This window comes from Indicator indicator, chromosome 5, assembly GCF_027791375.1.
Source record: "Indicator indicator isolate 239-I01 chromosome 5, UM_Iind_1.1, whole genome shotgun sequence".
In the NCBI taxonomy this organism is placed as follows: Eukaryota; Metazoa; Chordata; class Aves; order Piciformes; family Indicatoridae; genus Indicator; species Indicator indicator.
In genome coordinates this window covers 601,623-614,199 of record NC_072014.1, presented here as the reverse complement: position 1 = coordinate 614,199, position 12,577 = coordinate 601,623, and the positions used below count along the sequence as shown (strand labels likewise).

The 12,577-nt window shown below is 47.2% G+C and overlaps 1 protein-coding gene across 3 annotated transcripts in view; it reads right to left on the bottom strand.

Moving 5' to 3' along the window:
- Positions 1-12,577, bottom strand: part of UNC80 (unc-80 homolog, NALCN channel complex subunit) — a 229,315-nt gene that overhangs the window by 130,629 nt on the left and 86,109 nt on the right. For all 3 annotated transcript variants that reach the window (XM_054380922.1, XM_054380921.1, XM_054380923.1), the window contains exons 23-26: positions 11,829-12,041; positions 10,291-10,426; positions 6,652-6,785; positions 3,934-4,099 (exon numbers count right to left, since the gene is read on the bottom strand). In XM_054380922.1, coding sequence (XP_054236897.1) covers positions 3,934-4,099; positions 6,652-6,785; positions 10,291-10,426; positions 11,829-12,041 — 649 coding nt within the window. The remainder of the gene's footprint in view (positions 1-3,933; positions 4,100-6,651; positions 6,786-10,290; positions 10,427-11,828; positions 12,042-12,577) is intronic.

The window sequence follows — 12,577 nt, the reverse complement described above, 5'->3', positions numbered from 1 at the left end:
CACTCTGCACTTTTGTGATGAGCACAGACATGAAATGGGTTCAATGTTCAAAGCACTGACCGTTTGCACGCTCATTCTCCTCTCAGTTCAAAGGCAGAACATGGCAGCATGGCAGTCCAAATGTTGCAACACTCAAGTCATTTCACTGCAGCTCTGATCAGGCAAGGCCACCTCTGATCGATGACCTTTTGGGGTGTGGTTGAGAGTGAACAGGATACAGCTTTTTGGATAACGTGGGTAAGAAAAATACCTTAAGAAAATCCTATTTTGGCTTCAGGAAAAAAAAAAACAAGCACACCTTTGCCCCTGAGAATGTCCCTAATTCCTTCAGAACCCAGGATCTACTCCCATTTCCAGTGGCTTATGTGGTGGAACCTGTCCAGAGAAGGGCCATGAGGAAGATCAGAGAGATGGAGCACCTCTCTTATGAGGATAGGCTGAGAGAGTTTGGGGTTGTGCAGTCTGGAGAAGAGAAGGCTCTGAGGAGACCTTCTTGTGGCCTTCCAGGATCTGAAGGGGGCCACAGGAAAGCTGGGGAGGGACTTTTGAGGGTGTCATGGAGTGATAGGACTGGGGGAGATGGAGCAAAACTAGAAGTGGGGAGATTCAAATTGGATGTTAGGAAGAAGTTCTTCCCTATGAGGGTGGTGAGACACTGGAAGAGGTTGCCCAGGGAGGTGGTGGAAGCCTCCTGCCTGGAGGTTTTTGCAGCCAGGCTGGATGTGGCTGTGAGCAACCTGCTGGAGTGTGAGGTGTCCCTGCCCATGGCAGGGGGGTTGGAACTGGCTGATCCTTGTGGTCCCTTCCACCCCTGACTGATTCTATAATTCTATGAAGAAAGCTGGATAGATTTGAGAGCTATTCCTCAGTCCTGATGAAGGAGCTGGACTGTTGAATGACCAGAGCATCTCCCTCCACCTGACCATGCTGAACTCCTTGCAATCACTACTGCTTGAATTCTGTTCAGATCAGCCTCAATCCAGTTGCTCAGTTCCCCCCAAAGCTAAACCACTTAAGCACTTGTAACTGCCTTTCATGAAGTCTGCAGAGCCCCATTTTAAGCATCCAAAGAGCACAAATGATCCTCTGAGAGCCTGCACCTCCCTAACCTTAGTGTCTGTACTTCAGACCTACCTGGAGCAGATTCTATACAGAAAACTTGGTAGCTTTTGGATAGCTGTTAAGCCATGCCAGGAGTGAACACTCCAGAAAAAAAAAAAACATGACAGGAAACAGATTAGTACTCATTAGTAGTTGAGATAAGGAAACCTGTCACTGCAGGCAAGAAAAACTTAGTTACATTCACAGAACAACATTTTTCTTAGCTAGGAAAGTGTAGGTTAGGAAGGATTCCTCTGCATCCTGTTGGGTTTGACCCAGGTGGATCCCCAGATGAATATGCTCTGGCCAGAGAGAACAGCATTATTGTCATTTCAAAATACAACACTCCCTTGCATCTATTTAGCTTCAAAGACTGCCAATGCCTTTTTGCTAGAGGATATTGGGATATTAGGATCTAGCTAAGAGGTAGTTAAGAGGTTGCTTTAATAAAGGAATACATGAAAGGAAAGGGAAAGGGAGAAGAGGAAAGAAAAATCTACAACTGAAACCGCAGGGAAAATGTGGTTTAAGAGAGTCAAGGATGCAGAAAGCTAACACTGCATTTGCAAAATGGCCTCAGCTCTGCATTATGCCCCTAGCACAAGTAACATAGGAAGGAAAAACTTAAATCAGCACTGCCTCTAAGGAAAATAGCATAATTAGAGACCAGTCAGCAGCACTTCCCAGCAAGACTGAATGCTTGTAGGCATTCTCCCACTCAGGTAACATCCCAGTGGGTGCCTGAGAGGCTGAAAAGTGGTTTCAAGTAATTACCATAACTATCTTAAAAAAAAAAAAACAAAAAAACAACCAACCCCAAAGCTAAGCTTTTCCTCATCTAAATCGTTGGACACATCTTAGCCCAGTGACCTTAGACTATTAGGCCCTGAGGCTGCTTGCTCTTCTGGGCTGCCAATATTCCCAGAGTACCAAATATGAGGTTGAGCATGGATTTATGCAGCTCACCTTTCTTAGATGGACACCTATCTGTCTTCACAGGAGCAACTGTCCCAACTGACTGACAGTTTTGGAGGCATTTTTACACCACATAAGTCTTAGAAGAAGTTCTAATATTTTCTCCAATAACTGTGTCAGGCTCACAGCTGAAGAGAGCACAAACTGAATGTCTCTGAAACATTAATGCACATTACAGTTCCTAGAAGATCACCAGCCACAGACTCCATCCTTTCCAAGCAGCCATCCAACCTTTATCCTTTCCAACCAACCATCAAACCTTTATCCTTTCCAACCAACCATCAAACCTTTATCCTTTCCAACCAACCATCAAACCTTTATCCTTTCCAAGCAGCCATCAAACCTTTATCCTTTCCAAGCAGCCATCAAACCTTTATCCTTTCCAACCAACCATCAAACCTTTATCCTTTCCAACCAACCATCAAACCTTTATCCTTTCCAACCAACCATCAAACCTTTATCCTTTCCAACCAACCATCAAACCTTTATCCTTTCCAACCAACCATCAAACCTTTATCCTTTCCAACCAACCATCAAACCTTTATCCTTTCCAACCAACCATTAAACCTTTATCCTTTCCAACCAACCATCAAACCTTTATCCTTTCCAACCAACCATCAAACCTTTATCCTTTCCAAACAACCATCAAACCTTTATCCTTTCCAAACAACCATCCAAACTTCATCCTCTCCAAACAACCATCCAACCATAAAACCTTTATCCTTTCCAACCATCAAACATTTATCCTTTCCGAACAACCAGCAAAATTTCATCCTCTCCAAACAGCCATCAAACCGTTATCCTTTCCAACCATCAAACCTTTATCCTTTCCAAACAACCATCAAACCTTTATCCCTTCAAACAACCAACAATCCTTTATCCTTCCTAACCAATCATGAAACCTTTATCCTTTCAAACAACCAACAATCCTTTATCCTTCCCAAACAACCATCAGATATTTATCCTTCCCAAACAGCCATGACACATTTATCCTTTCCAAACAATCATCAATATCCTCAGTCAAACATCTTCACCTTTATGTTGCTATTAGAAGACAGAATGGAAGCAGTTCCATAGCACTTTTTAGAGGGAGAATCATTGACAGGTAACTGCCTGGCAGATTAGCCTCTAATTGCAAACAGGCAATTAGGGTTGTGTAGGGTATTGCAACACTTGTCCCATCAGGTAGTGTGTGAGTTTTGCATGAGATGGCTCCGAGATGGCAACGCTCTGCTGTTTTCAGCACACACAGTAAGCTTGGCCTTTGCTTGTCCAGTCTGTTGGGCACATTGATCGGCTAGCCATCAAAAGCCACACAGCTCTGTGTTGGGTTGGTTTTTTTTTTTTTTCATGTGGTAGCAAAGAATTCCAGAGGTCAAGCAATCAATGACTAACAATTCTGTGAGATGCCAGGACTTCCAAAGCAGATTTGCACAGAAAGATCTCAACCTTCCCTCCTATCTGTGGCTCTCCCCACATGGCAGGCTGTGATCAGAGTGAAAACCAAACAGGGTAGGCTTTTGGTCTCTATTTTTCGAGTCAATCAAATGGTGATGCTCCTCCCAGCACCCACTGGGAGGCAGATTCAGGGAAAGCATCCTCCTTTTGTTTAGAAACTTGGGGATGCTCTCCCTGGCTTTCAGCCACAGCAGAGTTTGGTAAAACTGAACATCTTTGCTTCTCACATTTGTTGTATGGAACCCTGAAGGCCAGAAAGCGTCTCAGAAATGATTCAAAGCCACTGTGGCCCCAGGGCCGCCTGCTTTTTCACACAGTCTATGCAAATGGAGACATCAACTCAAGCAGCCACTTCACAAGCCCTCAGAACACAAAAGCCTTGTTATGGTGCTGACAAACCTTTTTTCTCCTCGAAGCCAGCCTCAGATTTGAGGGTGTGGCTGCTGCTGTGCAGGGAATCCTTTGAATCCTCGTTTTCATCCAGGACCCCAGCAAAGCTGATCTTTCTTTCATACCTGTGCCGGTCCATCTCAGGGTCCAGGCGCAGCCTGCAGCTCTCCAGGTCCTGCAGCAGAACGTGGACCACACAGATGTGCAAAGAGTATAAGCCTCCCCCCTCCCTCCATGCTTTTCACCACAACCACACACAGAAGTTGCAGGAGGAACTGCCTCAGGTGGGGATTTGTTGCTGTCAGTTCTCCTTCTAGCCTGACCCTTTCTAAACCAGCTCCTCTCTGGGCTTGCAGCACACTGAGCTATGCTGTCAGGATGGGAGAGCTGAGTTAAGAGGTGCTGCACACATTCCTGGGTAACTGCTGAGCAAAGGAGCAGCCTGACTGCTGGCTCATGAAGAGGAAAGCACACAAATCATAGAATCACAGCACTGTCAGGGTTGGATGGGACCTCAAGGATCATCCAGTTCAACCCCCCTGACAAGAGCAGGAGCATCCAGGGGAGTCTGCACAGGAATGCATCCAGGTGGATGGGGTTGGAAAGGCTCCAGAGAAGGAGACTCCACAACCTCTCTGGGCAGCCTGCTCCAGGGCTCTGGCACCCTCACTCTAAAGAAGTTTCTCCTCCTGTTGAGCTGAAACCTTCTCTGTTCCAGCTTGTCTCCATTGTGCCTTGGCTTCTTGCTGTGCACCACCCAAAAGAGCTTGGCCCCCTCCACTTGACCCCCAGCCCTCAGATATTGATAGACATTGATCAGATCCCCTCTCAGCCTTCTCTTCCCCACACTAAACAGCCCCAGGGCTCTCAGTCTCTCTTCCCAGGGCAGATGCTCAAGTCCCCTAAGCATCCTCCTTCCTCTCCCTTGGCCTCTCTCCAGCAGCTCTCTGTCTCTCTTGACTTGGGCAGCCCCAAACTGGACACAGGATTGCAGCTGTGGTCTCAGCAGGGCAGAGCAGAGGGGGAGCAGAACCTCCCTAGCCCTGCTGGCCACACTTCATGTTCACCTGGAATCTTGACTTCTCATTCTCTAACTTTCATCCCAATGTCCTGAGGACATTAGGTTTAAGAGATGAACCTGCATGTCTGCCATTCCTTTGTCATCTCCTTCCATGCTTCCCACCTCTGGAGCTGATGTCTACCTTCAATCCAATTTGACAAAAGATAACTGAGTGCCTGTGTGCAACAGCAGGGTGAAGGCCATATTAAACCACACTATTAGACACAAGAGAATCCACACAAGAATGAAACAGCTTCTTGGTTTCTGCTGTTCCCAGATCAGCTGTACCAAATCAGCCATTTCGTTTGCTGTTCATGCCAGGCTTTACCTCTGCCTCTCTCAGGCTCAGGGAGGTTTATTTCTTTCTTTGCTTCTTTGTCTCTGTTTCTTTCCTTCCTTCCCGTAGTCCCTTCAATTCTGCTGTCTAAGCCAAACCAAAAATCTGCACCTTCTAAGCTCCAGCTCTCTGTAAACTGTCCTTTTTACTTTCTCTGAACTGCCCTGCTAATCCTAAACCTGCTAATCCTGACCCTCCTAATCAGCTGTCAGCTCCTGCACTCCATTTCCCTCAGCTCTCAGATCTCCCACACAGTTTCTCCACTTGTCTGCCACCCTCTTTGACATTTGAACTTTCAGTACATGTTGTGCTTCCACAGTCTTGTGTTCTTAACCCTGCCCATCTTCTGTCCACCAGAAAGCACCTTTGATGAGAGAGGTTCTCCTCCCCCTCTCCTCTGCCCTGCTGAGGCCACATCTGGAAGATTGTGTCCAGTTCTGGGTCCCTCAGTTCAGTAAGGACCTCAGGGAACTGCTTGAGAGAGTCCAGCACAGAGCCACAAAGATGATTAAAGGAGTGGAAGATCTTCCTTATGAGGAGAGCCTGAGGGAGCTGAGGGCTCTGGAGCTTGGAGAGGAGGAGCCTGAGAGGTGACCTCATTGCTGGTGCTCAAGATGTGCAGGGGGAGTGCCCAGAGGCTGGAGCCAGGCTCTGCTGGGTGATGCCCAATGCCAGCACAAGGGGCAGTGGTGGAAGCTGAGGCAGAGGAAGTTCCATGGAAATAGGAGGAAGAATTTTTTTCCCTGTGAGGGTGACAGAGGCCTGGAAGAGGCCGCCCAGGTGGAGTCTCACTCTCTGGAGATATTGAAACCCCACCTGGATGTGTTCCTGTGTGACCTGCTCTAGGTGCTGCTGCTCTGGCAGGGGAGTTGGACTGGATGAGCTTTGGAGGTCCCTTCCAGCCCCTCACATTCTATGATTCTGTGAAACCAGCATCCATGAGGTGAGCCATGACAGCAGCTCAGGTATACATTCACATGGCATGGTCAGAGCTCCCCCTCTGTATCCAAACACAGGATTCCTGCCAGCTGGCTGTCTTCCTGCACATACTGGGAATTGCTGCCCCCACAGAAAAACTGTCAGGATGAAGTATTCCAAACCCCAGGGGACATGCTCCTGTGTGATTTGCTCTAGGTGACCCTGCTCTGGCAGGGGGGTTGGAGTGGATGAGCTTTCAAGTTCCCTTCCAGGCCCTGACATTCTGTGATTCCTCCCTGCACCAGAGATCCACTTGAGTGGTTTTTCCCCACCCTACCTCTCCTCAGACAGGCCTAGAGCCAAACACCATCTGTGGGCACGGCTCTTTCTCCAGTGTGTGTTGTCCACTTACCACCAGAGGCTCAGTCCGTGGCCTGGGCATGTAGGGAAAGGTCTCTCTCAGAAAAGTGGTTATCTCCAGCAGGAGCTGGCAGGCTGCCATTTTCAGCGCAAAAGGGCAACAACATTTGGTAGGATTCACAGTGCCTAGGAAAAAAGAACAGTAAGCAAGGAGATTACAGGGAACCTGGAACCAAGAGCTGATGGACGTTTCCACATATGGTGCACAGTGCAAGCTGCCCTGAAAACCCAGACTCCTGTCTGTGCTGCTTCGGCTGCACTGAAAGGAACAGAGTCAAATATTAATCCCTATATTTGCAATAGTACTAACACACTGCAGTGTGCTGTATCTGATTATATTATGTATTGTTAGGGTGAAGTATTATGTTGTTTATATTATATCTATGTTATCTATATCATCTCCATATCCATCCATATTATCTGTATCTATATTATCTCCTTATTGCATCCATATTATCTATATCTACATCATCTCTATCTTGCATCCATATTATCTGTATTATCTATACCTCCATCATCTCTATCTTACATCCATATTATCTATATTATCTATACCTCCATCATCTCTATCTTACATCCATATTATCTATATTATCTATACCTCAATCATCTCTATCTTACATCCATATTATCTATATTATCTATACCTCCATCATCTCTATCTTACATCCATATTATCTATATTATCTATACCTCCATCATCTCTATCTTACATCCATATTATCTATATTATCTATACCTCCATCATCTCTATCTTACATCCATATTATCTATATTATCTATACCTCCATCATCTCTATCTTACATCCATATTATCTATATTATCTATACCTCCATCATCTCTATCTTACATCCATATTATCTATATTTATACCTCCATCATCTCTATGTTGCATGCATATTATCTACATCTATATTATCTATACCTCCATCATCTCTATCTTACATCCATATTATCTATATTATCTATACCTCCACCATCTCTATCTTGCATCCATATTATCTACATCTATATTATCTATACCTCCATCATCTCTATCCTGCATGCATAATATCTATATCTATTATCTATACCTCCATCATCTCTATCCTGCATGCATAATATCTATATCATCTATACCTCCACCATCTCTATGTTGCATGCACATTATCTACATCTGTATTATCTATACCTCCATCATCTCTATATTGCATCCATATTATCTATATCTGTATTATCTATACCATCTCCATATTGCATCCCTATTCTCTATATTATCTATATCTATATCATCTCTATATTGCATCCATATTCTCCATATCTATATTACCTATATCTATATCATCTCTAAATTGCATCCATATTCTCCATATCTATATTACCTATATCTGTATCATCTCTAAATTGCATCCATATTCTCTATATCTATATTACCTATATCTGTATCATCTCTATATTGCATCCCTATTCTCTATAGAGATATAGATAATATTGCTATAGAGAATAGGGATGCAATATAGAGATGACATCAATGTGATCTATATCTACATCATCTCTATACTGCATCCATGTTCTCTATATCGATATTACCTATATCATCTCTATTTTGTAGCCACAATCTCTGTATTATCTCTATTCAAATCATATCTCTATTGTATCCATATAATCTATATTTATATCATATCTTTATTGTTCAGCAGAATATTTCAGGGGAGATGGTCTTAGATTGAGAGATTCACAGAATGGGTTGGCTTGGAAGGGACCTTAAAGATCATCCAGTTCCAACCCCCTTGCCATGGGCAGGGACACCTCACACTCCAGCAGGTTGCTCACAGCCACATCCAGCCTGGCTGCAAAAACCTCCAGGCAGGAGGCTTCCACCACCTCCCTGGGCAACCTCTTCCAGTGTTCCACCACCCTCATGCTGCACAACTTGTTCCTTACATCCAATCTCAATCTGCTCTGCTCTACTTTGAAGCCATTGTCCCTGCTCCTGTCCCTGCAGGCCTTTGCAAACAGTCTCTCTGCAGCCTTCTTGCAGCTCCCTTCAGGTCCTGGCAGGTTGCTCTTAGGTGTCCCTGGAGCCTTCTCTTCTGCAGGCTGAACACCCCCAGCTCCCTCAGCCTGGCCTCCTAGCAGAGTTGATTGACTGAGAGACTGTTTTCAAAGGCCTGCAGGGACAGGAGCAGGGACAATGGCTTCAAAGGAGGTGGTTGAGGTCCCATGCCTGGAGATTTTCAAGGTGAGGCTGGACAGGGCTGTGGGCAACCTGATCTAGTTGGGGATGTCCCTGCTGACTGCAGAGGGGCTTGGACTGGGTGAGCTTTGGAGGTCCCTTCTGGCCTGGACCATTCTGTGATTCTATGAATTCACATCAGGCGAGGAGGTGACTCCTCAGTGCAAAGAAACAGAAAATAAGCAGATTTTACATCTTTTATCATTCAGGTGACAGCAAGACTGAAGAAATAAATTATTACCCTGTTTATAACTGCATTTGTCAGTACACAGGAATTGCAACCCACTGCATGGTTTCCCACCTCCTTCTCCTTCAAAATCTTATCAGTGCTGCTGCTACCCATCTGGCATGCTGGATATCCAGGGATGGAGCTGGCACTTTTTAGCTTGGAGAGGAGGAGCCTGAGAGGTGACCTCATTCATGTTGATAAAGATATAAAGAGTGAAAGCTCCTTCCTCAAGGAAGGTTCTTCTCCTTTACTCTGCCCTAGTGAGGAGGCATCTGGAATATTGTGTCCAGCTCTGGGCCTCTCAGGTCAGGAAGGACCTCAGGGAACAGCTTGAGAGAGTCCAGCACAGAGCCACAGAGATGATTAGGGGAGTGGAACACCTTCCTAATGAGGAGAGCCTGAGGGAGCTGAAGGAGAGGAGGAGCCTGAGAGGCATCCTCATTCACGTTGATAAAGAAGTAAAGGGTGAAAGCTCCTTCCTCAAGAGAGGTTCTCCTCCCCCTCTCCTCTGCCCTGCTGAGGCCACATCTGGAAGATTGTGTCCAGTTCTGGGCCACTCAGGTCAGGAAGGACCTCAGGGAACTGCTTGAGAGAGTCCAGCACAGAGCCACAAAGATGCTGAAGGCAGTGGAAGATCTTCCTGATGAGGAGAGCCTGAGGGAGCTGAGGGCTCTGGAGCTTGGAGAGGAGGAGCCTGAGAGGTGACCTCATTGCTGGTGCTCAAGAAGTGCAGGGGGAGTGCCCAGAGGCTGGAGCCAGGCTCTGCTGGGTGATGCCCAATGCCAGCACAAGGGGCAGTGGTGGAAGTGGAGGCAGAGGTAGTTCCATGGAAACAGAAGGAAGAATTTTTTCCCTGTGAGAGTGACAGAGCTGTGGACCAGGCTGCCCAGGAGGTTTGTGGAGTCTCCCTCTCTGGAGATATTCCAACTCCACCTGGATGTGTTCCTGTGTGACCTGCTCTAGGTGCTGCTGCTCTGGCAGGGGGGTTGGACTGGATGAGCTTTGGAGGTCCCTTCCAGCCCCTAACACTCTGTGAAAGAAGAGGGGAGGGGAAGCTGGGGTGACAGCGAGGCACTGGGAATGACAAAAGGGTGGCAAGAGGATGGAAAGAGGAGAAAAACATAAGTGCTCCTAAAATGGAGGTTCTTACAATAGGGGGTTCTTGTAGTAAAGGGAGTCTCCTTACTGTCATCTAAAAAGTCTTCCTCCTCGTCCTCCTTCCTCAGGCGCCTCTTGGTCTCCTCGTCGCAGATGAGGCCCAGCAGGTTGGCAGGGCTCTCGCTTTCCGCGTGGCACAGCTCGTTCAGCCGGGCACCGATCGCCTGCCACAAGGACACAGACAAAGCACCAGGCAGGTGAGGACTGCAGCACTGCTTTGCTCAGGGGAAGGCTCTGGAGATGTTCCAGCCAGGACAGAATGTCCTGCCTTGGTTTTTACTCTCTATGAATGTCACAGTGTGAGAGCTGGAATCCCCCTCCCACACCAGCACTGACCAGGCTAGCTCAGTCTGGCAGCAAATGCAAGCTGTATTTACAAGCAAATCCACAATCTCTGATGCAATGCACTGAATCTGTACAAACAGACACTTAGTCACAGCATTTACAACTATGTACCATCAAGAGAAAAAGCACAACCAAGCTCCCTTTGCTTCCCCCAAGAGGCCTCCCCTCTCAGCCAGTAGGAATCCCCCCAGACCCCCCTGGCAGAAGGCAGAGAGTCAAGAAGCAGAGAGGCTGTTAGACTTAGCCTCATCCCTGGAGGTTCTGAAGGCCAGGCTGGATGTGGCTGTGAGCAACCTGCTGGAGTGTGAGGTGTCCCTGCCCATGGCAGGGAAGTTGGAACTGGATGACTCTTGAGGTCCCTTTCCAACCCTAACAATTCTACGATCTTTTGAGGTCCTTTCCAGCCCACAACATTCTGTAATTTTGTGAAATAGGAGGTGTGTCACAATGGATTCTCAGAGGGAACTCAGTAAGGGGAGGGAAGGGGACACTGTGACACCCTAAAACCAGTCTGTTTCCATTAGGAGAGGAGCTGGCCATGGCAGGCTGTGAAGTGCAAGCTGGGTGCCCTTACACAATGACAGAATCAAGCAGGTTAGAAGAGACCTCAGAGATCATCAAGTCCAACTGAGCACCCAACTCTAACTAATCAACCAGACCATGGCACTAAGTGCCTCATCCAGTCTTCTCTTGAACGTCTCCAGGGACATGGACCCCACCACCTCCCTGGGCAGCACATCCCAATGGCCAATCTCTCTGTCTGGGAAGAATTTCTTCCTCACATCCAGCCCAAACCTCCCCTGGTGCAGCTTGAGACTGTGTCCTCTCCTGGCACTGCTTGCCTGGGAGAAGAGACCAACCCCCACCTGGCTACAACCTCCCTTCAGGCAGTTGTAGAGAGCAAGAAGGTCTCCCCTGAGCCTTCTCTTCTCCAGGCTAAACACCCCCAGCTCCCTCAGCCTCTCCTCACAGGGCTCTGCTCCAGACCCCTCCCCAGCCTTGCTGCCCTTCTCTGGACACCTTCCAGCACCTCAACATCTTTCTTGAACTGAGGAGCCCAGAACTGGACACAGCACTCAAGGTGTGACCTAACCAGTGCTGAGCACAGGGCAGGATGACTTCCCTGCTCCTGCTGCCCACACTCTTGCTGATGCAGGCCAGGATGCCATTGGCCTTCTTGGCCACCTGGGCTGGCTCATGTGCAGAGTATCAAACACTTACATCTCCCCACTGGTAGAAAAGCTTGGCTGCGTTCCACTGCAGCTTCTGGTTCCTCTTGTTGCCCACGATGGGGGAGCGCCCGCGGGAGAGGCCTTTCTTGGTGATGTTGACGTGGTGACCCTTCATCCACTCGGGCCAGTTGCCGCGGTTGCAGCGGTGAACGAAGCGCGCACACTCCAGGAACAGCGCCGCCCTGGCCACCACGGGAGCCTCCTGAAACGTGGGCCAGAGCCACCATCAGCACCACCACATTGCAGCAGCTCTCTGAATGCTGGAGGATGTTGTGCCATGGAGCCAGGCAGGCTGAGCGACCTCTCCGTCGTGACCTGAAAGCTCTCAGGAGACTAAACACAAGGCTCCTGGCTGCTGAACAGTTGTGCTTCATGCAGCCAGCAGAAAGAGACACATCATAGAATCATGGAAGCATGGAAGCATAGAATCATGGAATGATAGAATCATAGATTCACAGAATGATAGAATCATAGATTCACAGAAGCATAGAATCATGGAAGCATAGAATGATAGAATGATGGAATCATGGAATCATAGAATGACAGAATCATGGAATCATAGAATCATGGAATCATGGAACCATAGATTCATGGAACCATAGAATCACAAGAATCACAGAATCATAGAACCAGAGAATCACAGAATCATAGAGTCATGGAATCATAGAATCATGCAATCATAGAATGATAGAATCATAGATTCACAGAAGCATAGAATCATGGAAGCATAGAATGATA